Source organism: Coloeus monedula, assembly GCF_965178545.1.
Source record: "Coloeus monedula genome assembly, chromosome: 21".
Lineage (NCBI taxonomy): Eukaryota > Metazoa > Chordata > Aves > Passeriformes > Corvidae > Coloeus > Coloeus monedula.
In genome coordinates, this window is record NC_138801.1 from 5,297,066 (window position 1) to 5,322,695 (window position 25,630).

Below are 25,630 nucleotides of genomic sequence, written 5' to 3' on the forward strand. Positions count from 1 at the left end.
GGGGAGGGCTCCCAGCCCCGTCCGGAGGGCACGGAGCGCTCCCGGCCCCGCGGCTGTTGCCCAGCCAAGGTGCGGGCAGAGGGGCGGTGCTGCCCGGCTTCGTCGCGGGGTTGTGGCGTCATCGCCGCGCGCCGCAGCGGCAGAGGGGAAGCGGCCGTGTGGTGGCCGTGCCGCGGCGCAGCAGCCGGAGCGATGCCGGGCCAGAAGTCCTTCCGCCGGCGCAGGGAGGACGACGAGGAGGAGGAGGAGGACGAGCAGCTCGCCGAGGAGGTCAGGTGGGTCGGGAGCCGGCGGGGAACCGGGTCCAGCAGGAAACCCAGCCGCGCCCGGTGGTACGGCGGTCGGGGGTGGGGACAGGACGGGACCCCGGGTCTGCTTTAGTCCAGCAGTGCAGTGTCCGGCTGTCACGACATGGTGTCATGTCGTCAGACCGTCACGGTATGGGCTGTGAGCGGTGGCGTCGCATCATATTGTCCTGTTGAACCACTGTGTTATGGCGTGACGTCACAGCGTTACATGAGCCCAGAAGTTACGGGTTCCTCTCAGTTTAGAGAGAAACACTTGAGATTTTAATTCACCATCAACTTTCTTCAGAGTCACTCATGCCTGGATGTATTTTAGCTCGTCCTTCTTAAACTGGCTTCTTTTTCAAGCCTTTCAGTGTTTGGGTGCTGCCTTCCTCAGCTGAGGGAAGGCATCAGAGAGGAACAAATCCAGCAGGTGTCTTGTTTTGGGGTTTGTTTCTGATTGCTCAAATGCATGGAATTGCTTAAATAAATAGAAAATACCTATTTAACTTGAAACCTGGAAAGTGGATGCTGATATGCAGAGGTTTAGGACAAAGTCAGATAGAAAATTCTGTGTTAACTGCAGAAAATAAAAGGAATTCATTAAAACCAAAGCATTAAGTACTAAGTCAAATGTATTTTTTTCTTTAGGTTAAAACTTGAGGAAGCCAAAGAAGTTCAGAGCCTCAGAAAGCGACCCAATGGGGTGAGGTAAGGGATGTGGCAGTGGGGAGGGGAATTTATGTTTTGTCCAGGGGTGTGATGTGACAGTCAATTTCTCTCATCATTTGCCTCCTTCCAGTACGAACTCTTATGTCAGACACTGCCAAAATTACGTTCTTGACAGAGGCATTTCTGTGTTAAAGCCTGAGGATGGAAAAGACAGGGAGACTTAGAGAAGGATAAAGCAATGCAGTATTGTTGGTACTGTGTTTCCTTCTGCTGAATTTTATCTTCTTTCTTTATCTGCCTGACCAGTGCTGTAGCTCTGCTGGTGGGAGAGAAGTTGCAAGAAGAGGCCACACTTGTGGTAAGTGCTGGACAATCCCATCACCTCGGGGCTCAGATGTGATGGTGTGAGAACACTGACTGTGTGAGTCTGGCCTGGGGTGTCACAACTCAATTCCTAAATGTTTCCTGAATACTAGCATTAAACTAGAGGGAAGCTTCAGGGTTTTTTGTTATTTCTTGTTTTACAGGATGACCCATTTAAGATAAAATCTGGGGGAATGGTGGACATGAAGAAGCTGAAAGAAAGAGGCAAGGACAGGTGGGAGCATGTGAGCTCTGAAAATTCTCCCTGGGCTAGTATTTCATGACAACTGGTAATTAATTAAACAGAGATTGTGTCACTTTGAAGATGTGCAGTCTGGCCAGTTACTTTTGCCCTAAATTGTTAAATTACTTTAAAAAACCCAACACACACACCCGTCCCCCAAAAAACCCAAACAGCCAACAAAAATCCCCACCAAAACCTGAAAACATTGTGGTTTCCACTTAGGATTAATGAAGAGGAAGATCTGAACTTGGGAACTTCCTTCTCAGCAGAAACCAACAGGCGGGATGAAGATGCTGACATGTGAGTTGTGCTGTGTTGTGTCTCTGATGTTGAATCAGGCTGGGTAGCCCCTCACCATTTATTTCTTTTATGTCTTGGATTCTGAATAGTCCCAGGACATCTTCCCAGTTCTCACTGAAATTGTTCCTTGCCCTTTCACTTAGGCCTGCCAGAATTGAGAAGGCTTTTTCATGGACAAAGCTAGGAGGTGCCAACCAGCCAGCTTGGCACCAAATCCCAGTGGGAGCCTTCCCTGTTGGCTGTAAAAGAGCTTGGAAGATCTGATTATTTCTTGGGCAATTAATTCTTGCTACTGATATTAGCTGAGTGCTTTTGGAGAGATAATCCTTTCTCCCAGCTGCCAGGACAAGGATGCAGCTGTGCTCCAGCAGTGCTGGGACAAAGTACAGGAACAGAATTAAATGCCCTGTCCCTTGTGTGCTGCTCTTTAGGATGAAGTACATTGAGACTGAGCTGAAGAAGAGAAAGGGAATTGTGGAGAACGAGGAGCAGAAGGTGAAGCTTAAGAATGCCGAGGACTCCCTGTACGAGCTGCCAGAGAACATCCGTGTCTCCTCTGCCAAGAAGACTGAGGAGATGTTGTCCAACCAGATGCTGAGCGGCATTCCTGAAGTGGACCTGGGAATTGAGTATGTGTTTCACAGATCTGTGGGTGATGGCCAGGATTGCCAGGATGAGCAGCTGTTTGTTGGCAGAGCAGCGCTATGGCTGGATTACACAGGCTCAGTTTGGGCTGGGGTGGGATTGAGCCTTGTTCTGGATTGGTGTGGTGACTAGCACAGCACGTGCTACACAGCCTACACAGCCCCAGGGGTCAGGGCAGCTCCATCCCGTGACCTCTGGGAAAAGGCTCTTAACTTCTGTGACCTGACCCCAGCAGCTTTCTGCAGGACCCCTTTATGCCCTGCACTGAAGCGATGCACAAAGATGGGAGCTTCCATTTTGCCTTTGAAACAGTGTCTGTTTCTGTAGCGCTGCCTCCTCTCTCAAAAACTGCATCAGATGGCACAGCAGTGCTGTTACTATCCTCCAAATCCACTTAGCACTTCTGTGCCTGCTTCCCTTTCTAACTATGACTGAGTATTTTTTCTTTTGTTTTTCTTCAAGTGCAAAAATAAAAAACATCATCTCAACTGAAGAGGCCAAGGCCAAGCTGCTGGCAGAGCAGCAGAACAAAAAGAAAGACAGCGAAACTTCCTTTGTTCCCACCAACATGGCTGTTAATTATGTCCAGCACAACAGATGTAAGTCTTGAGTGTCTCTCCTGACCCAGCTGGGACACAGAAATTAGTCCATGTATCAGCGTGTCCGATTGCTTTTCCTGGAATGCTCAGATAGACCCCATCTGGCCTGGTCTTTTTCTTCTGTCCATCGGCAAGGAGAAGGATGTATTTCTCATGGCTGGGCTTTCTGAACTCCCAGCTGACGCTGCCTCATAAATTTCAAGATGTTTTCTTTAAGTTGTGCCTTGTGTGTTGGAAATGATGGTGAATGATGGAGAGACTCCAGTTTGTAGGCTGCCAGAGCAGACAGGTGGCCAAGCAAACACAGACCTTATTGGACAGGGGATGGGAATTAATTTCTGTGTGATCCTCTGATGCTGCAGACATGTAAAGGAAAGGCAGCCTTTTGCTGTGTCCTTCCATGCTTACAGGGGTGATGGGAATCAGGCCGGTGTGTTTTGATGGAAGTGAAGAGTGTTTGGGCCACTTGAAATAGTGCTGTTGAAATTTGCTGTGCCCCATCTTGCCTAATTATCCACAGAAACCAATTCCAAGGAGGTTTGTTCTGAGCTTCTGTTGTTTCTGGTAAAGATCACTTACAGCAAAGGCCATAGAAATTTATCCATCTGGGTAAGAGTGCTCCAGATAATATTCCTTATCTGATGTTTTTCTTCTTGCAGTTTATCATGAGGAGCTGAATGCACCAGTGCGAAGGAACAAAGAGGAGCCAAAGCCCCGTCCACTGAGGGTGGGGGACACGGAGAGGCCAGAACCTGAGCGTAAGTTCCAAATCAGAATGGTCCTAGGGAGACACTGAAACTTCAGGGGTCATGTACAGAGGAACGATCTGGCTCTGCTTACCTCCTCTTCTCTGAGTGCCCTGAGGTAGTGGGAGTGGAGCAGTCCAAGTCCGAGAGAGCTGGCTGTTGCACTACTAGATCACACCTGAAACCCTCTGGATGGAGGATGTCTGTAGAGATGCTCAGGGGTGGAGTGGTGGAGGTCACAACTGAAGTGTGTTGCCAAAACTGACAAGGGTTTGGTGGAAGCTGGAATAGCAAAGGGTGTGAGGCAATAACCTCACATAGTGAGGGGCTGTCTAAGGGAGGTGGCAGAGTCAGGAAATACATCCCTGTCCTTTCACATGAGACAAAATTTCCTTCTCTTTCTTTTGAAGGGTCTCCTCCAAATCGCAAACGTCCCCTCAATGAAAAAGCTACAGATGATTATCACTATGAGAAGTTCAAAAAGATGAACAGGCGCTACTGATGAATGTGGACTGAAGCCTTTGGAGTTGTTCTTATTATATATTTTCCATTAATAAAGGATTTTGTGTCAGTGACCTGCGATGGGTGTTGGGAAGAGTCACAACCTTCACATGCTGATGTTACCTATGAAGCTTTTCCTCTGTGATCTTGTAGTGAATCAGTTTGCAGGTGATTGTGAACTCTTTGGTTGGTGAAACCTTGTATATAACTATGTTCTTATAAATGAAGTTTTGTAATGGAAAATAAGCTTTCATGGTTGGCATTTTTTAGTGAGAAAACAATTTGGCTTTTATATATTTTTCTTTTCATCATCTTAAAAAAATACTTTAAAAAAGATCCTTTAAAAGCAGCAATACTGTTTGCTTTGTAAATGTAAAGCTCTTGGGAGCTTGTTTTCTTGTCCACATGTGTTCCCCACAAGTGCAGTGTGGGTACTTGTAGTAAAGATTTGTTACCTGAAAATAGTAAAAGTGTTTTTTAAGTTATCATAGCATTTTTTCTTCTGGAATTCATGCTGATGGTTTTTTCCTGGTTTGTGGGTTTTGGTGGTGCTGATGGCCAGGTTGTCCCATCACTCAGAAGTGACAGCTCCAGGGGGGGGAGGGACAACCTCAGATTTTACTTTTTCTCAGAAAAGGAGAAGAATCTCTGTGCCAGGCCAGGGGTGAGTTTGCCCCTGATCTTGTGCCCTGGACAGGGGTGGCTCCCCTGAGCAGGTGGCCTTAAACTGAGATGGGAGATTTAGATTAGATACTAGAAACAAATGTTTCACTGTTCAGGTGGTCAGGCTTTGGAATAGGCTACCCGGGGAGGTGGTGGAGTCACCATTGCTGGAGGTGTTTAAGAGGCGTCTGGATCCATCAGGGTGCTGTGGGTTTTAGTGGTTTGGGGGTTACAGTGGCAGTGATAGTGTTAAAGGTCGCTTCTAACCATGATGATTCTTTGATTCCTCTCGTCTAACACCCGGAGATACAGCCACAGCGTGCAATATTTAATAACTCCACTGCGCGGGGCTGCCTGCCCCGGCCAACAGCGTTGGGTGCTCGCCCAAGCATGGCGGCGGCCCCTCAGCGCTGTCCCCGCCCAAACATGGCGCCCGCCCCTCAGCGCCGGCCCCGCCTCCCCCCGCACCCGCGATGGCGGCGGCGGAAGCGGTGCCGAGGGGCGGAAGCGGCGGCAGGACGGCGGGGCCGGGCGGGCAATGAAGCTGCGGCGGGGCGTGCTGCGGGCGGCCCTGGCGCTGGTGCTGCTGCCGCTCCTCACGCCGGCCGGCGCCGTGGAGCCCATCAGCCTGGGACTCGCCATCGCGGGTGCCGCTGCTTCGGCCCTCACCGGCTTCATCTCCTACCCGCGGCTCTACTGCTACTTCAGGGAGTGCTGCCTGTATCGGCGCGACCAGCGCGCCGCCGCCGGTGCGGGACCGGGATGGGCTGAGGGGAGGTGGCGGGAGGGCGCCGGGGCCGCGGCGGCGCCGGGAGCCGGGCAGAGCCCGCGAGGCCTCCCCGTGGGCCGTCGCTCCAGCCCGGCAGGCCCTTTGCCCCCTGCCCGGGGCTGGCGGCCGCCACAGCGGGCGGGGTGACCCCGCGTCCCGCCCGCTCCCCGCCGCTGATAGTGTGGTCTCTCCATGCAGCTCTGCAGGAGAATTTGGACAAGAGGCTGTTCGGGCAGCACTTGGTGAGCAGGGTGGTTGTAAAAGCCGTGAGGGGCTTCTTGAACAACACCAACGCCAAAAAACCTCTCGCGCTTTCCTTGCACGGGTGGACTGGAACAGGCAAAAACTTTGTCAGTAAGATCGTCGCCGAAAGTATTTATAAAAGAGGTCTGCAGAGTAAATATGTCCATCAGTTCGTGGCAACTTTACACTTTCCTCACGCTCACAGCATCAATCTCTACAAGGTAAGAATGAGCTGTGCTGCAATGAGTTACAAATGTCATGGCATGATAAGTGCTACAGACCTAGATGTTATTTTATACAGTAACGTGCATGCAATGTCAGTTCTGGAATCTTCTGTACAGAACTCTGTAGATCCTAACATCCATCAGGATTGGTTTTCACGTGAATGTAAGGTTTTTTGCATGTGTTTTGAGCCTCTCTTTAGGGGAAGAGTGATATGGTTTAATTTTCATTCTGCATTTTGTTTGGAGATGGGACTGACTGACGGATAAACATGATTCCTGGTTAGGTGTTATGTTGGTGGACACTGCAAAAAACCAAAATGTTCATGGCTCTGGGAAACAACCCGGTGACGCCCGGGTTTGTCAGGCACCATGGCAAGCTGTCACTGGCTCTCTGAGGCATCATTGTCTGTTCTGCTGCACACTAAGCAGGTTATTTCGTTTTCTGTGGATCCATTTCCCATCTGTAAAGCAAAATCACAAAATACTCTGCTGCCAGAAAGATACAGATAAATGTGTTTGGAATTGCATGAGTTCTGTAGGCAGGGAGGTACCATGGAGCAGTAGCTCAGATGTGTTTTATGGGTTTTTTTTTGTTCTTTGTTCACAACACAGTTTGAATGAGTACCACTGTCTTGTAGTACTGCACGTTGATATTCAGTTTGTGTATGTTACAAACGGGAACAGGATGGTCTACAAACCTGATTTCTAAATGGAGGAAATAGACATTTCCTCTTTTACAACTTATTTCCCCCCTTCTTTTAACTGAGCCGTTTTTAAATAAAATGATGCTTTTCTGCATTTGTTTTGAGGTGAATACACTTGGGAAATTTGCTGCCCAAGGCAGTAGGAGGAAGTATTGCTGCTTATCCCCAATACACCTCTGAGCAGAGTAAATAAAAAAGTGATGAATCATTGAAAATAGTCAGAACAGTTATTTCTCATTCATCTACCAGCACATCAACCCTTTTTCCCCCAATTAATGCATTATTGATCTTGAATGTAATGCTGAAAAATGGAATGCTTAAATGAGAGAATCTTTCAATGCAATAAAGCATTAGCCTTTCTGGACAACAGTGTTTTATGAAGGACTTGTAATTGTCTTCATTTAACTTGTGATTGATTAAAACACAGAGAATTACATTTTGTTTCTGCTTCTGCCAGTGACTGCAGGTGCAATTTCTCACTGCTGCTGCCAGGTAGCAAATTTAATATTGTTTATATTAAGGATATTTGGACCAAAGTGCTGCCAGAAGTCATCATCTGGCTTGTCAGAACTTAGCTTTGTGTGGCTATTCATGGTGGGACCCATTTTTTGTCCTACTGTGCACTTTCATTTTTGTTTTTTACAGGAATATCTAAGAGAATTCCTGCTTGTCCCATCCTATCTCTTGGTGTCTTAAGATTTTTCAGAACCAGCACAAGATTTTGCTGAGGTTTCACTTACCGTTTTTAACCATGTTTTAGTCAAGAAGGCAAAGCTATTAAAATGACACCACTGAAATAACTCCTTCAGGACAAGGTTCCATAAACAGAAAGTGCTATTTTTTCTGTCTTTTCAACACAAACTCTTTCAGCATCTTTCATTTTTATGGCACTCAGGACCAGTTGCAGTCGTGGATTCGGGGAAATGTGAGCATCTGTCCCCGGTCAATCTTTATATTTGATGAAATGGATAAAATGCATGCAGGGCTCATTGACTCAATCAAGCCCTTCCTGGACTACTATGAGCTGCTGGATGGGGTGTCCTACAGACAAGCCATCTTCATCTTCCTCAGGTAAGCAGTGGCTCTCAGGTTTGCTGTTCTGTACACTCCATGCTTTTACTTTGTAACTACAACTTTTAAAATTATCCCCAGCTACAATCTCTGTTTCTCTTTACTTAGCAATGCAGGAGCTGAAAAGATAACAGAGGTGGCACTAGATTTCTGGAGAAATGGGAGGACAAGGGAAGATATCCAGCTCACAGATATCCAAAATGCACTGTCTGTGTCTGTCTTCAACAACAAAAATAGTGAGTAAAACTGGGATTGCTTTTGAGGTGGTGAAAGTTACACAAAAATGATGGGCTGCATTTAGCTGCATTTTTACAAGCTGTGGTTTCTTCTTGATGTGGCCTCCAGTTTTTGGCTTGTGAGGAGCAAAAATGCAGTTTTGGGCCCTGCAGTTAGCTTCCAGGATGAGTGAAGATTAAGGAGCTCTGTGTGCACCTTGGCCACCAGCCTGTTTGCTGCCTGTTGGACTGCATGTGTTGGGGGAAGTGCTTCGTAGGTTTCCTCACACATGACTTCTGGTGAAAAGGGGTTTTAACATAATTAAGCTCTAAATTTAGCATTGGAAGCAAACTCACTGTACTTCTGAAAAAGTTTAGATGTAAGCTCCAAAAAAAGGAATAAGAAAACTTGTCTGGGAGAGCTGATATGAGAAAATCTGTCCCTCTCTAGGTGAGAGAGGGAAAGCTATGAGACCAGCACCTGGAGAGCAAGAGGCTCAAGCACAGTCAAAATTCATTCATTCAGCTTAAAGGACCACATTTATGTGTCTGTCCAAAACTGTGCACAAAGTAACATGAGAAGGGGCTTGTATTGACTTGTGCATTATAGACCTCAAAAATCCCAGGTGAATTCTTAGCTGTGATCTGCCCCTTGCTCCATTCAACCTGTGGTAGTGTTTACCTAGAGACATACTAACAAACCCTTTCCCTTTGCAGGTGGATTTTGGCACAGCACCTTGATTGATAGAAACCTCATTGACTACTTTATTCCTTTCCTGCCTCTGGAATACAAACATGTGAAAATGTGTGTCAGGGTTGAGATTGAGTCACGTGGCTACACTGTGGATGAAGACATTGTGAGCAGGATAGCTGAAGAGATGACCTACTTCCCCAGAGAGGAGAGAATTTACTCAGATAAAGGATGTAAAACTGTGGATGCAAAGCTGGATTATTATTATGACTTCTAATGCTTTATTGCTACAGCCTGCAAAGAAGCAAATTTAACTTAATCACAAAGTGGAGGACCTGAGACATTTCATTTTTAAGTACTTTTTAAAGAAAGGAACACTCTGTTGTAACTGGTGTGTAAATAAGCAGCAGTGCCTCTGCGTTTTTATTTTGTCACCAGTCATGGCTCCCAAGTGCTTCAGCCTTGTGCTGTGAAGGTAAGAAGGAACTGCTTTGGGAATTCCTGGATCTGGCAGGGCTCAAGACTCCTTGAATCATGTGTCAATCATTGGAACCCTTTGGCAGACTCTTGACAGGTATAGAAGGACTGAGACTGTGACTTGATTTTAATTCGATTTTGCTCTTTTGTGGATGATCTCTAGACAATATTGAGAATTTTAATCAAAGTTCCTGTGTCTCTGAAAGCCTTCATTGGTCCTGTGTGGGAATATGCATTAAAAATAGAATATGTGTCTTTTTGCCTTCAACAGCTTGGGCCCAGTAAAGACAAGGGGGAATTCTGGAATTAAAAAACCTGGGCTCTTCTATCCAACATCATACAGTGCCATTGTCTTTTTCAAAACAGAGGTATAATTTGGTCTCCTATACGTCAAACCAATATTACAAAACTCTTTGTTGTGAATAGTGTTCAGAGAGCAGACTTAATATTACAAGGAAGTGAGTTAAAATCCTTAAGTGCCACACTGGTGTAGTTAGTTCCTATTTTTGGTTAGTTTTTATGTATAAAGGTGCCCACAGCAGGCTCTCCCAGGAGTGATCTCAGGAGGGAGAATTGTGCTCTGGGAGTGGTGAGTCAGCTTCATGGAATGGCTGCAACGTCGTGGGAAAGGTGTGCAGATTAAATTTTACACCATGGAAATTGAAAAGAGGTTTCTTTTCTTCACTCACATGTTGAATTCAGAGGTCAGCTTTCAGGGGTTTCCCTTTTTCATCTTCTCACCATACCGTGTGCTTTTGAGGCAGGGATGGAGGCAGATCTAAAGGCATTTGGAAAAAAATCACAAAATGTGTCCACTGAAGTTACTGCAAAGGGTGTCAGACTTGTTTTTGAATGTGAGCACTGCAGAGGCTTTTTTCATTCCAGTTGCTGTTCAAAATAAACTTTTCTCATCAGAAATGTATTTCTTAGCTACCTTCTGGTGTTCTTTGCATTCAGTGATTTGATATTAATTTTGCACAAATATACTCGATGTTGAGGAACAGCACACTGCATTCCTGGCTGTTCAAGCTGTGCTGGAGTACAGGTATCTCCCTTCTGGAGTTCAAAGGGCAGAGATAGCAGGAGATTTGACTGCCATCTGGTGAAACAAATCAAGCTTGGAGTGGAAACTGCACTTCTGGAGCATTTATACTAATTAGAGTCGTGTGGTTTTTGTAGAGGCAGACTTCCTAGATGTATGTGTGCTCAATAAGGATGAACTTGTTTTGTAGAGACCAGTTAAAACCCTGCTGCTCATCTCCTCCTCCCATTGTGCTACCACTGCCTGAACACTGCAGGCTCTATTTGAAGCCACCCACGTTTTCTCTGCTAGGGGAAAAAAAAAAGGGCCAGTGAGGCTCCAACTGTCCAATAGCTCTGAAGGTGTGTGATATGCAAATTATCAATCCTAGTATTTGTCAGCAAATGAGTGCATTGAACTCAGGTATTTATCTGTTTCTTTGACTTCCTGATTATGGCAAATAACTGGCTAATGGGAAAAAAACAGGTGTAATAATGATAAACTTGTACTGCTGTCTGCTACCTTCTCCTCAAGAGAATCAGTACAACCAAGCAGTCTTGTTGCTTTTCCAGAACTATCTTAGTTCTGCTTTGTGTGCCAGTGCAGCATCAGTACAAGCATTTGACATACACTGTTAGCCAGTATTTCATTGTATCACAGCCCTGAATGGCCCAGGGTAGATGGAAGCTTCCCCTGGAGAGTAAGAATGATGTGGAAAGGGTGGAGGCTGCCTCTGTTTAATCTCCCTTCTGTTCTGCAGACTTGGCCAGCAGTTTCATCTGGGTAAAATACATCCCTGGGCCTGAAATCACTCCCAGATTTGATCGTTCTGATCCTGTTGTTATTCCTCCCCTGTATGGTTTCTAAGGTCCTCGCTCTTTCTTGCTGTGACTGGGTAACTTTGGCCATTATTCTGTTTAATAGGCCATTTAAGACTGGATCAGACAACTTAAAGGAAAATGTCATGGGGGAAGAGGTCTGCTGCCCAGAGAAACAGTCCATTGCCCAAGTGAGAAGAGCTGAGCAGTCCCAAGAGTGAATTCTGCTCTTACCAGAGTCCAGTACAAGCAGCAGCTGCTTTAGTTCAACTTTCTGCAGGGAGTGTTCTGAGATCTCACACTGTGCTCATAAAATCAGAGGCCATGGTTTAAATACACTGAAATAGGAAGTGCTGCTGTCCTGCCAGCCAGAGGCAGCCTGGCCCCAGCGCCCGGTGTGCCCAGGGAGGGAGAAGCAGCTCAGCTGTCCCGTGAGTGGTGAAATCCAAGTGAACAGCAGAGCCTGTGCTTCCCAGGCAGCTCCCTGACAATTCCAGGTGCATCCTTAGAGTACAACACGTGGTTCACAACTGACCCTTCAGTGAGGTGTGAGCTGCTGCCAACAGCTGCCCCACACTTATAAAGGAAGTGTAACAGAAATGTGCAATGCAGCTGGTTGCAAACTGCATAAACTAGTACTTTGCTATAGCTGAAAATGATTAACCAAGAGAGAAGTAGTAACTTAGGATTTATTCCAACTGCAGTACAGTAGTATTTAATGTTTTGAAATAGCACAAATATTTTCTTTTTGGAGTAAGTGAAACTGGATGCAACATATACAACTATGAATAAATCAGTTAGTAGGCAAAACATCACACTGAAAAGTGACAGTCCAATGTCCCAAGGTTAATGGCTTGCTAGTGTTTGGCTCTGGAGATTGCATCAGTGTGAACAGTTGGCCAACGTTTTACAAACTCCAGTGGGGCTGTAAAAGGCAATCAACACTTTTAATTTAGAGCTTAACATGAGCACTAAATTCGCTGTTGTAATTTGAATTAACATAATTGTAATGAGACCCGTAATTCAGCATCACCTCTTAAAGGAAGTTTAAGAACAATTGAGGGACTAGATGATGCAGCACAAAAACAGCTTCATCCCTTGTACCAATTTAAAATCATAGTACAATCAACAAAGTGAAAGGCACTTCTGTCTTGCATTACAACATTCGATACACAAGTAATGGGAGACTAAGAGTTAAAGCTTGCAACAGTGGTTAAACCCCAGCTGCCCCACTGGCTGAAGGTTAAATCGATCTTTCCCAGCTTCTTAACTCATCACTCACCCTTTCACACAGGCATTCTTTAATGTTAAAAGCTACTATAAAATATCCTTAACTAATGAGGTATAGCATTGTTTATTTATGCTTACACTTCAGCATAAAAATACACTATTAAAAATAATTTCTTCCATCCACGTGTCTTCCAAGCAAGGTGAGAGTAGCATTATCCACACCTTGACCATTAGGAGCAGCAAGGAGGTACTAAAGACCTTACAGACGTCAGGTCCAGGAGCCCACACACAGATTAACCTGACAAACTGCAAGTCAAAACCTCCTGAGAGATTTTTCTGGTTAAGTACAGAAGACTGGCCTAGTATGTTGTAACAAATCCCTCAGATGTGTCCCTCAGCTTAGGAAGACCTGGAGTCACAAATTTACTTCGCCCCTTCAAAGAATATAAAGTTTCTTTAACAATTTCTTTTTCCCCAAAGAAACATGGGGCAAGCTCTTAACTTCTTCTTCCCCTGCCCTCTCTTTATTATTTAGTAACACATTTCTAGAAGCTCGTTGTGACTTTCCATATTGTTGTACCAGGAGATGTAGGATGATGCCCAGCTGAAGCACAGGAAGATTTCTACCGTATCATCTTCTTACTGCAATGCACCAAGGAGTTCATCCCTGCAGACATGATCATAGTTCAGAACACAGCACACATCCCTCCATTTCACTATGAATGTGAACAGGACTCTCTACATGAAAGGGAATATGACTACCTGGAAAAACTCCTCTGTTTTCCTTTGCTCCAGTCTAGTTTATGTGGAAAGAGGAATTAAGTACTTAATAATCCCAGCACTTGGAAGAATAAAGCAGGAGAGGCTGTATGCAGTGCTATGTGTCACACTAGAAATTCTCCATAGATTAAAAGAAAACTAGAGGCAACATTTGGATTTCAGACATGAACAGTGCTTCAAAGCCAGGCTGGATGGGACTATGAGTGACCTGATTCAGTGGAAAGTGTCCCTGCCCATGGTAGAGGATGGCACTAGATGATCTCTAAGTTCCCAATTCTATGTTAAGTTAAAAAAAAAAACCAGCAAAACCAAACACACAAAAAAGCTACCAAGCCCATACAGCTCACTGGTATTTTCACCATAATCCCTGCAACAGTAAAAAAGTGTAAGTGCAAATACACAGATTTCCAAAAGCTCTGAAAGTGCTTTGGAGACTCAAAGGGGAAATCAACCCCTGGCTTTAGTATCTCTCATCACAAGGTCTTCGTGAATATCCAACTTGGCCTGTACAGTCTTGCAGCCTTTATCAGAGTAGATCTTCTGTTCCTTGGGGAAGTAGGTCATCTCTTCAGCCACTGCCTGAACAATGTTCTCATCCACAGCATAGCCACGGGCTGTCATTTCGGCCCTGACACACATCTTCACATGCTTTTGCTCCAGGGGCAGGAAAGGGACAAAGTAGTCAATAAGGTACCTGTCAATGATGCTGCTGTGCCACAGCCCACCTGGATAAATTGGGGGTGAAAAAAAAAAAATCATAAGAAGTTTCTCTAAACTTGATCCTGCATATGACAGGATCCACAGGCCAGGCTGAATTCACAAAGCAGTTTGTCTCAGCCACTGAGGAATGAATTTCCCATTTTTGGGGCAAAGTGACTTACTATTCTTGTTGTTGAAGACTCCTACAGAGAGCAAGCGCTCCAGATCTTTCAGCTGAATATCTTCCCTGCGCTTTCCACTTATCCAGAAGTCAAGAGCTGCTTTGTTAATTAAATCACCACCTGCATTGCTGATCATAAAAGAAAAATGTACAGTGGTGAAATACAGACACAACTGAACCGGAATTTCTTTTGCAGCCACTTACACATACTGCTAATCTCCTTGATATCAAGCAAATCAGCAAAAAGAATCCTGTAAGCCAAAATTTAGGGGAAGTCTCCAGTTGTTTAAGTAGCCATCAGTGTGTGGTGGGTTGCCCCAGCCAGCAGCCAAGCATCTACACAGCCACTTGCTTACTCCCTTCTGCCTCAGTGGGATGGAAGGAGAAAATAGGAAGAGCAAAAGTCTGAAGACTTGTGGGTCAAGATAACGATAGTTCAATAGGAGAAAAAAGGGGGGGGGGAAAAAACCAAGGAGGACTAAGGAAATCACTCACCACCCCCACAGTCAGACCAATGCCCAGGAGAATGCTGAAGAACCATCACCTTAAAGCTGCAACCCCACTTTTTTCTCCACACGTTTTTATTGTTGAACATGACATGCCACAGCATTAAATATCCCGCTGGGCAGTTCAGGTCAGCTGTCCCAGCTGTGTCCCCTCCCATCCTCCTGCCCACCCCAGCCTACTGTGGGAAAAAGCCTTGTGGCTTTGCAAGCATCATCCAGAAACGGACAAAACATTGGTGTGTTATCAACACTCCCATGGCCACAAATCCAAAACAGCACCAAACCAGCTGCTCTGAAGATAGTTAACTTCATGCCAGCAAGGTCCAGTACTTAGTGCACCCATCCCAAAATGTGAACTCTCTTACGTCCTGTGCTCTGGGCCAGATGAGCTCAGCACGCTGCAGTGGCCATACACAGCATCAGACCTATTTCACTACAGCCACAGGCACAAGCTCAGAGTGCTCTGCACTATCTTTGCACAGAGAATCTCCCCTCCAGAGCATTTTTTTCCCTGTTCTTTGAATGAGGTCCCCAAGAAAAATCATTATCATAATAAATAAACATTCAGTATCTCAAAATGACAGAAATTGGTGCCACAGACCTGAGGAAGATGAAGATGGCTTTTCTGTAGGACACCCCATCAACCTCCTCGTAATAGTCTAAGAAGGGCTTGATGGCATCAATGATACCTGGATGCATTTTGTCCATCTCATCAAAAATGAAGACAGAGGAGGGACAGGCACTGACATTGCCTCGAATCCAGTTCTGCAGCTGTTCCTGGAACAAGAGGTTGAAAGCCACTGAAAAACAAGGTCTTTACCAAATGTACTGCAAGGTTCTTGTATGTGACAGATTCTGGGACACACTGTCAAATCTCAGTATTCCACACTCACTGGCTGGTGAATGAAAGAGGAAAAAAACAAGCAAAGGGAATCACCCAACACATGCAGACCAATGTCCAGCCAGAGCTAGAGCAACAACCATCTTGCAAATCAATGCCCCCCCAATTTTTCCTTCCTCAACCCCCATTTCTACGGCTTAACATGACAGCATGTGGTATGGAATATCCTTTTGGCCAATGGGGGTCAGCTGTCCAGGCTGTGTCCCCTCCCCATCTCTTGTCCACCCCAGCCTGCTCGATATGAGTGCGAAAAACCAGCAAGCTTTGAAGCTGTGCAAGCGCTGTTGTGTTACAGCCAAAACACCACTGTGTTCTCAACATTATCAACACTGTTTCAGCCATAATGCAAAACATGGCCCCGCAGGGGCTATGGAGAAGGTTCCTTCCATCCCGGACCGCCAGGATAATGCAGCTGGAACGACAAACTCTCCTTGCAGCGAGCAAGGGAATCAGCAGATGGCATCAGTGAGAGGACAGCACTAGGAAATGGAAACTATCTCGGGTTTGATTTCTAAGCTTTTTGGTGCCTTCTACTTTATGCACGAACTTCCCCTTCCATCTCTCCTAAGCATCAGCTTTGGAATACCCAGCTGCACACCCCCAGCTGTCAGCAATATTAATCAGAATATTCTGATTTGGAAGGGACCCACAAGGATCATCGAGTCCAACTTTGAAGTGAATGGCCCATACAGGGATCGAACTCACAACCTTGGGCATCATCAGCATCATGTTCTGATCAACTGAGCTCATCCCAGTGGGAACCTGGGGGAGATGTGCAGGACAACCCCCCTGCTGGGGGACCGCCTGGGGGTAACCGGGTCACCTCGCGTCCCTCCTCACCTTGTACAGCTTGACCTGGTCCTGGTGGGGGAAGTGCAGGGTGGCCAGGAAGAGATGGACGAACTTGCTGCGCAGGCCAGCGGGGTGAACCTGCTCCGCCAGGATCTGGCTGAGGAAGTTCTTGCCAGTACCGGCCCAGCCGTGCAGCGACAGGATCAGCGGCTTCTTGGGGCTGGGGTTGTTGCTGAAGCCCATCACCGCCTTCAGCACCACGTCCTTGGCCAGGTGCTGCCCGAAGAGCCTGTTGTCCAGCTGCGCCTTCAGCGCTGCGGGGAGAGGGACAGCTCAGCACCGCCGGTCACCGCGCACGCCCCGGGGCGCGCTGCCCAGTGACCGGTCGAGCTCGGGGGCAGCCCGGCCGCCCCCCGCCCCCGCCGTACCGGTGGCGTTGAGGCGCTGCCCGGCGCGGGGGCAGCACTCCACATAGCTGCAGTAGAACCTAGGGTGGGACAAGTAGCCAGTGAGCGCCGAGGCCACGCCGATGGCCAGGCCCACGCTGAGCGGCTCCAGCGCCGCCAGCCCCGGCAGCAGCACCCACAGCAGCGGCACCGAGCGCGCCATGGCGGCCCCGCGCTCCTGCCCCGCGCCCACCGCGCCTGCGCGGCCGCGCGGCCCCGCCCCGTGAGGGGCCGCCGCCGCCGCCATCTTTGTGCCGGGCAAAGGGACGGGCCGGGCGGAGATCCCGAATCCCGGGATGGGGGAGGATGGAAGGGACCGACCGCAGCGCGTCATCTGGTTACCTATCCGCCGGGTGAATTAAACCCTCCAATGCCGGCGTTTTAGTGTCAGCGAGGAAGGCGTTACTTTATTCTGGCCAGGCCGACCAAACTGCAGCCTCCGCACAGACACAAGTTTTTTTCACTCACTTGTACCTTTTTAACAAGCAAAGAAATTATTGCTCATCGGTTCTAAACTACATAATTTTCTTTCATTAATTACTATTCTACCCTCTACTGGTTATTGATTTCTATCTTCTCATGCTAATGAGTCCATAATTTTAGTCTTTTTTGTATCTTTTTCCTCTGGTAGGGATTTTACAATGAAGAAACTGAGTCTTTGCTGGTCTCCAACTAAATGGTCTCTACAAAATTTCCTTGTGGTCCATAATTTCTATATTCCAGGTGTTCAACCAAACAATACATATTTCTCTCTAAGGCTTTGTTCATTGAGGCACATCAGAGTTAGTTTATCAAAATGTAAAGTTTCAGTAATTTTCCCAAGCTGTGTTCCCTGCCTGTTGACTCGCGTCGTTGGCACCACCGAGAAGAGCCTGATCCACCCTCTTGGCACCCCTGCTTTAGATATTTATACACATTGATGTGGCCTATCAATAGCATTTGCTGCCCCGATGGTGCCATAAGCCAGTACAGCCGCCCATTTCTGCCCATATAAACCAAGAAACCAGCAAGGAAAATGCTCCAGTACTGCTCGGAGAAGCAGAATACACACCTTCGTGTGGAATAAGGAATATTAGGTTAGTGCAGCCTCTGGCTTGTAGAGCCAGCGTAGGTGGTAACCCTTATTTTCCACAATCCCACCAAAGGATGCTCTCACCACCCCGGGAAGGAACACCAGCTTGCCCCCATGTGCCCTTGCCACTGCCTTACCTCTGAAGTTCACAGTGTTATTCTTTTTGCAGCACTCTTGGAAGCGGCACTCGAACCAGGAGCCGGACGAGAAAAGACGCCAAGCTATAGCAGCACTTCCCACAGCGACTGAAACTGTGAGAGGGTCAAAAGCCGGCGTCGGAGTGAGCACAAGAACAAAGATTACAGCAGCCTTTAGGAGCTTCATAGTGGCAGCTGAGCGCCAGCCTGGCTCAGCAGGAAAAGAAACCAAAACAGAAACTGCAGAAAAACTTCCTGGAGTGTGGAGCCTGGGGCTGCTGAAGAGGCTGGAAGCCAAGTCTCCCGTAAGCTGGAGGTGTTAATGAGTTAACAGACTTAGCACACTGCTCCAGGAGAACTGAAAGCGTTGTGAACAGAGCATTGCATAGGCAGAGTGAGAGTTTCACTACAACAATCCCATCTCTGATGGGAGGAGGACTGGAACCTCTCTGCATCTTAACCAAGGTGCTAATTGGGCTGGTGATTAACGGAGAACACAGAGATGCTTGTTTTAGGCTTAATTGCAAGTGGTTGTGCACACAACATCACACAGCCCGAGGATTTCCGTAGCAGTGCCTGGGGCTCTGCAATTCGCAGCACTGAACGTGTCAGAAAGCTGCTGTATTAAAACCAAGTTCATTTTTTTTTTGTCCTGACAACTTCACTGTCTCCCTACCACCCAGAAAGCGTGTTTGCAAACCAGGCCAGACACCGAAAAAAGGTTTATTTTCTCCGCACTTTTTTTTTTTTTAATGAAAAAACTGTGAAACGCACTTTTCAGTAATTCCCATTATGTGTTTAAAATCTCATTAGAAAAACACGGAGCAGCGTTATATATATTTAGTATTCAAAATACCTGCTCAAGGTCTGATGACCGTCTTGACAAGAGCGCCCAGTGCTGCCGACTGCCGAGCAGCCGGGAAGTGCCGTTGTTCCCTGTTTTGAGAGAACCCAGGCTTCCAGCTGCCATCGAGCCTTGAGGTGAGCACAGCTTAGACTCTTGGCTCCTCATTCCAAGGCTGGAATGGATTTCATTCCTGGGTTTGCCCAGGTGTCCTCCGAGGGTGGGCTGCTAATCACCGAAGGAGCTGCTTTTCCAGGGCTTCCCAGCTGTCATCTCCACTTGGACACCCAGAGGCTGCAGAGTCCAGAGGAGGGAACTGGCAGTGGGATATGCAAGATTCCACGTCGCCTGGGCTCTCTCCAAGCTCTCTTGGAGACAAATAAGTTTTATAAAGGTGGTTTAATGCCGCCGAAAATGCTGGGAATTCTTCAGTCACCTCCTTCCTCTGCACCGACTCCCTCTGCATCTGTCCGTGGTGAACACTAGATGGGGCGTCAGACACAGGGTTTGGTCCAGAATTTACATGGGAGAACAGTTTTTGCAGAACTGAGAACTGAGTCATGATTGAGAAAAACAGAGGAATGTGGACTCCCATCTGCAGAGCTGACAACTTGTGTTGTGAAACGTGATTTCTTGGGATACACAACAACCCGGCCCGCGGCTGCTGAGGGATCACAGAGAGCCAGAGCCATGAGGGTCATTTCAGCAAAACAGCTGTCCTACAAAGGAAGGTGAAGAGTTTGGATAAAGAAATGAGGCCGTTTAGCTGGGATCTGCAGATTCTCGTCTGTCCACCTGGATTAAAGTGTGAGCACGTTGCCTTGCTCACCTCTCAGGCTTCAGCAGGTATTTCACTATTCCCCTGTAGAATCAGTGTGGTCCAATAAACACAGACATGGACTGTCACCCCCGAATCTCTCTGGGATAAAGAGTAGTGCCACGCTGTGTCTTGCAAAGGGTGAATCAGTTTAATGGTAGAGTATTTTCTGACTGATGTGTGAAGGGGGTGAGATGTCCTGAGCAAACTTTTCGTTGTGCTCTTTTGTGTTTTCACAAGGTCTCACCAGCCTGGAAGGGACTGCATCTCCCAAAACACAGATGGGAAACGCAAAGCAGTATGCTAGAAACAGCACAGAGAAGGAGAACTACCTCAACTCTGAAAAAAGAAGGGGTAGCATGAGACACATCTATAGATCTTCTCCTTTCCATGTGGGAGGGAGGTGGCATATATTTCCTATACAACAATAGGACGTATGCTGCATAACAGGTACCAGATGGGTGTTTAAATAATCTTCAGCTGCTGCATGTCATGCTGTTATCTCATTATCCGTTACAAGTTAAATGGGTTCAAGCTGGGCCTGGACATGGATGAGATGTCTAATAGTGGTGGTGAGGTTACATTGATGGCAATTTCCTTGAACAGCAGTCTGGAAGCTCCAAGTGGAGCACAGGCCCTGCAACACACAGTCCACAGTGCAGTGTTTTGTGCCTGTTGTGTTGAACATATTGTTCTTTCACCTCAACACCCTCCTGTGCCCTAGGCATAGAACTGGCATCCTGTCATGCATTGACATTGCCCTCCTGACCAGTTCGGGGGGTGGGGTGGTTGGCCAGCAGTGTGTCATCTTGAACCAGCTGCTACAAGCCCAAAGTACTGAAAATCTGCGGCAGAGAAGAACTTTGGAAAGGCATTCAGTGTGCAGCAGGCTTGGGGTGTCTGACTTGGGGTGTTGATCAGCAGCGGAAGTGGTGTGAGAAGCAGAGGGTGTGGAAAAAGAAAGGACATGGCAGAGAGTACAGGAAGAAGAGTGGTAGGAATCTGGTGATCAGTGGTATGAGCTGGAGGATATAGGGTGTTTGCAGTGGGTAATTTGGGGTGCTAAAGCTGTTGCGGTAGAGGAGGCAATGGAGATGGGGCATCTGTGTTGCAAAGTGAGAGATAAGGGATGCAGAGGTGGAGTACTCAAGGCCAGGGGTGAGGAGAGGGAAAAGTCTCAGATGAGATTTTTGCCTGGCCTGACCCTGCTTCTGGCGTGTTGGAATTTCCTGCCACCTGCAGTTTGACTGGTTTAAAGTCAGCATTTTCAGGACTTTGGGCTGGCTTGCTTTGAGCTCTGTGGCCGAGAGCTCAGAGAATCTGGGATGTGGCTGGTTAGCAGGGCTCTCTCATCACAAGGCAGACCTTCCAGATGGCTGGTGAACCAAGGAAAATGTCTCCAGCCCAGGGACAGGGTGCTGGGAATCGGGGCTGCAGCCCCATCTTCAGTTCATGGAGTGCAAGAGTTTTCCAGGTAAGAATTGCAGGATCTATGAATCAATGCTTTTCCCAGAAAAAGTCTGTATTTTTGTTGGAGGATGTATAAGGTCCTCAGTATTTCCAAGTGCTTTGTGAAAGAGGTTTGGAAATGTGCTGTTTTACATGAGGTGCTAGGCTGGCAAGAGGTTCTTGCTGAAGGTTTCTAACTGGAGAAGAAGAGCTGGGAGGCTCATTTTTCCCTACGTTCATTTCTACATAATCTCTCCCTGCCTTCTGACTCTGGCTAGACTCTCTCTAATGGTCTGAGTTTTTCTGAGAGGATTTTGCTTTATTTTTACCCTTTTCCTACCCCCCCGTATGTGTGGTTTTGCTTTGGGTTTTTTTTCCATGCTTTAATTTCAGCATCATCTTCCAAGTGGTGGTTATCCTAAACATAGAGATGAGGCAGTGACAGGAAAGGGCTGCCACTCTGACGTACATTGGGATCTTTAAAGAGTGGGATAGTGGTGGGCTTTATCCAAATACAGAGCCTGGCTAAGCTCTGAGGACTACACTAATGCTGTGGAAAGGCTCTGACTCATGGAATGTGTTCCTTGACCTTTCTGTAATGTGACAGGAGCAATAACACAAAACACCAAAATCTACATTAATGTTGAGCAGACATTGTCTAATCCTAGAAACACCCAGGGAGTCAAGAGCCTGTCATCCTTCTCTTGCAGGTAGGAAAACTGAGGTTTGCAGATGATCAAAGTTTTTTTTTTTAACACAGTAATTCATAGCAAAGGGTTTAACAATTCTGTTTTGTCACTGAAATATTTACTCAAGAGCTTGAGTCGTGATTAAATTTGGACAGCCTTCAAAATCCTTGTCTGGGGTACAAAATCACAGAGTCCCTTGGGTCAGTGTGTGGTACTGTGCTGTGTGAAGAGGGACAGTCCAAGAGGGAAAGATATGGATGAGTTTGGGATCTGAGTGAAATAGAACATTATATACTTGTGCAATAAATCTGCCCTTGGGAAAGAATTCCTTTGATCATGTCTGAACCCTTATGAAATTCTGAGGTTACCAAGAGGGTTGGATTTTGTTCTAGTTGCTGTCTCTGAAAAATTCCATTGAGAGGTTCTTCCCTACAACAAGGAAAAAGTGTTTGCTGTCTGGAAGCCCAATCTCAAAGCCCTTTTCCCTGAGCCTAGGCTGCAGTCAGAGAGCAGAGTCTTGCTGTGCTGTCCCAGCAGGGTGAACAACCAGCCCTGAGGACCTTCCAGAGTTTGGATGCTGAGGTGCTCCAGACCAGAGCTTTCCCTGGTCTTCACTGTCCCAGCTCTTCCCCAGAGCAGCTGGGACTGAGCAAGGGTTGTCAATGCTGCCGGTACCCTTTGGCCATGGTGAACACTGACAGCTCTGCAGAGGGAGAAAAATGTGATTTTTAATCTGATGCCAAGTGGTTTGCAGCAGGTGGAGCTACACAGGTCGTAGGTAGGGATGGGAGTGAGAGGCAGGGGAGGGAACGTGCTTAAGCTGTGCTCAATGTGTGAGTGAGGGAAGCTGCAGTCTCACACTTCTTGCCTACCGTGGGAACTTGCTGGAAATGTAATATTTTACAGATAAGCACAAGGTGACAATGCTGGCAGGACACTGCTCTTTATGGAGTGAGTCCTGGTGCTGGAACATGTTTGATTTTTCACACATATCAACTCCATCAAGCAATGATGGATGGAGATGGCCTTTCTCACAACAAGCACAAGGAATTATTTAAGTGTCTGGCAGCCAAAATGGCTCTGTTCCCCTGCAGGCCGCTGTGTCTTCCAGAGGCAGAAGGGATGGAGGGAGGCAGCCCTTTGGCTTTGGATGGAATCAGAAGTTTATGTTCATATGAACAGGAGTTGCCAGGACTGCCACAGTGGCAGGCTTTAAAGAGCAGAATTTTTAAATCTGTATTTGGGTGATCTTAACAGGTGTCCATTTCTCAAATGGACTTTGATGTCCTGGACACGCTCCAGTCTCATATTTTGATGCCAGGAGTAAAAAAGTTAAGGAATAGCTTGGAGAAAATTGCTGTTAAGAGTTTAATTACCGGTTAACTACTGTTAACTACCAGTACTGTGAGACACTGGGGTTCAGGTGGGTGTTTTATGGGCTGCTTTGGGTGTCTGCTGATGCAGGCCAAGAGGACACAGCAGCTCAGGGTCTGGTTCACCCTCCCTGGAATTGTTCGAAAGTCATGTGAATGTGGCACTTGGGGAAGTGGTTTAGTGGTGAACACAGGCGGTTAAGGGTTGGATTTGATGATCCTAGAGGTTTTTTCCAACCTGAATGTTCTATGATTCCACGATAATGGCACCACCTAAAGCCAGGTGCAGATAAGCAGCAGCCTCTCCTGGACCATGAAAATCCACCTGGGCTGGCAGCTGAGAGAGGCGCCCTCAGGGCAGGAACTCAGGTAAGCAAAGCAGGGTGTGGACTGTGCTTTACCATTCACCAGCCTTGCCTTTTCACCCCTCCTGCCGAGCTGGCTCTGCTCCAACCTCATGGCCTCCGGGCTCTGATTTCAAGGCCTGTGTCGTGCAAGATCGAGATGAATAATGTATTAAATGGTAGTGATAGACCCAGTGGATGGGCTATCGATGCTGGCAGTTAGGCTCTGTTTTGACTTGTAAACTAAACATTCCTGGCGCAGACATCCTCTGTGGTTTAGTGATTAGATCTGGGAACTTCGTTTGGGGTCAGATCAAGGTGCTCTCACCAGGCTCCAGAAACACTGGCTTAGTCACATCATCTGTTCCTAATCCTCCACTTGTCTCTCCATGACATGAACAAGAGGGGAAAGACATCCCATGAAAAGATGATAATGATGATTATTATCATCATCATTATCATCATAATCTTTATTATCATCACCATAATCATCTCAATTCAGATTTTGTTTCATTATGGAACTTATTGTCCAAGGATGCAGTTTAGTTTGAATGGTGTGGACAGTGAACTTGGCATGTAAATATCAAACATTTCCATCATTTATGACAACACCTCCACAAGAAAGAGAATTAAACCTTGTGCTGTAGGTCCTCATAAGATGAGAAAACCATGAGAGTTAAACTTCACCTGCCTTGATCCTGCCTTTGGTTTTTACCCTTGGTTTTAAAATTGAGCCCAGAATTTGAAATTGGAGAGTGTTTGGCTTGGCTCCAAGAGTTTCTGGTTTTGTTCTCCAGGCTGGCTTGGAGTGGAGTAGGTCTCGTGTGAGCCTGTCTGCCTGTGTAGCAATAGTTCTCACTGAAAGAACAAGGAATAATAGGGAAACTTTAACCCAGATTCTATCTTAAATAGAATTCTGTTGTAAGTAATAATTTAGGGATAAAAACGGTGTGAAAGAGATGAAACTTCAGCTGGATGAAATAAGAAAACCCTATGCTCACATGGTATGGGAGGAATCCTACAGGAAGAGTAGGGCATGAGTAATGCTGTGCCCTCGCTCCCGTCGTGGGCTCTGATGTGGTGAGTGGCTTGTATCTCATCCAAAGCACACAAGGTGGTGGCATTACTAAGCAGACAGCCCCATCCAATGATTTTGGACCCTTAGGTGAAAGAGGATTTAAAAGGTTTTGGGTTGGACCAGAATCAGAGGCTGTGTTTGGCTTGGGGTTTAGCAAAGCTAACACCCTGCTCTTACGCACAGCTCCTGTGGAAGAGCCATAAACACAGGTCACCAAAATTAGTCTTGCAAGGCCGCTATTTTGACTGGCGCCTCTGCTATCCCTGCTCTGTCTTCAGTTCATGCCTGAGTAAAGACCTCTGCCTGTTTAATCAGCTCCAGCAGTTGACACTGAGGACCAAGTAGGTTTATCAGGAGAAAGTGACTATTTGTTGCTATAATAGCTTCCCCATTTGTTCAGAGAGGCTGGGTCTGGACCCCTTGGAGTGCTGGGAAGGTTATGGAGCAAGGCTGCTAATTCCCAGCTGGTTTCAGGGCCAAGGAAGAGCAGCAGACAGTGTGCCAGCCAAGGCCAAAGGGCAGCACAGGCTCCTGGTGTGCTGGAGAGCCTCAGAGGGGATCAGTAACCAGAGAACAGCAGGCACCAGCAGTGAGGTCTCCTGAGCAAGGAGAGATTTGGTGGTTACTGTGGAGACCACAGTGAGGCTTCCTGGAAATTCCACCAGGTCCGTCTTTCTCTGTGGTTTGGACATCAGAATGTCATTGCAGGGAAGCCTAAGGACCTGTTAATTCATGCCTCAAATCTTTCTCTGAATGACCTGTAAAGTAGAATTTCCATACAGATTCCTCAATGTTAAATAAAGGATGGAGGGTCAGGAAGGGATCTAAACTGTTAGGTTCTTTTTCCAGGAGATATTTTATCTAACAAGAAGAAAAATGAACTCCGCTAAAATAAAAGGTTGCCTGCAGGACTCCAGTTTCCAGCTATTGTTAAAATCTGTGGTTGAGAGATGGGAACCCTGTGGCCAACAGGGAGCTGGAACAAGTTGAAAACAGGAGAATGGATGTGCTCTGCAAAGAGCAATGTTAGGTCCATGCT

General features: G+C 46.9%; 3 protein-coding genes across 3 annotated transcripts; 2 read left to right on the forward strand and 1 right to left on the reverse strand.

Moving 5' to 3' along the window:
* The first annotated feature begins 69 nt into the window (after nt 1-69).
* LOC309580933 (splicing factor C9orf78) lies at nt 70-4,843 on the forward strand. Its single transcript, XM_082295231.1, has 9 exons — nt 70-275; nt 939-998; nt 1,266-1,317; nt 1,487-1,557; nt 1,789-1,866; nt 2,298-2,495; nt 2,974-3,110; nt 3,770-3,868; nt 4,267-4,843. The coding sequence occupies exons 1-9, from the start codon at nt 193-195 to the stop codon at nt 4,356-4,358; spliced, it is 870 nt and encodes a 289-aa protein (XP_082151357.1). The 5' UTR covers nt 70-192; the 3' UTR covers nt 4,359-4,843.
* A 665-nt stretch (nt 4,844-5,508) lies between these two features.
* LOC309580848 (torsin-1A-like) lies at nt 5,509-9,669 on the forward strand. Its single transcript, XM_082295090.1, has 5 exons — nt 5,509-5,769; nt 5,988-6,253; nt 7,856-8,031; nt 8,140-8,267; nt 8,964-9,669. Exons 1-5 carry the CDS (start codon nt 5,559-5,561, stop codon nt 9,212-9,214), a joined length of 1,032 nt encoding a protein of 343 aa, XP_082151216.1. The 5' UTR covers nt 5,509-5,558; the 3' UTR covers nt 9,215-9,669.
* A 2,265-nt stretch (nt 9,670-11,934) lies between these two features.
* On the reverse strand, nt 11,935-16,952 carry LOC309580795 (torsin-1B-like). Its single transcript, XM_082295011.1, has 5 exons — nt 16,771-16,952; nt 16,391-16,656; nt 15,251-15,426; nt 14,145-14,272; nt 11,935-13,988 (listed from the first exon to the last, which is right to left on the reverse strand). The coding sequence occupies exons 1-5, from the start codon at nt 16,949-16,951 to the stop codon at nt 13,711-13,713; spliced, it is 1,029 nt and encodes a 342-aa protein (XP_082151137.1). The 5' UTR covers nt 16,952; the 3' UTR covers nt 11,935-13,710.
* Nucleotides 16,953-25,630: the final 8,678 nt, after the last annotated feature.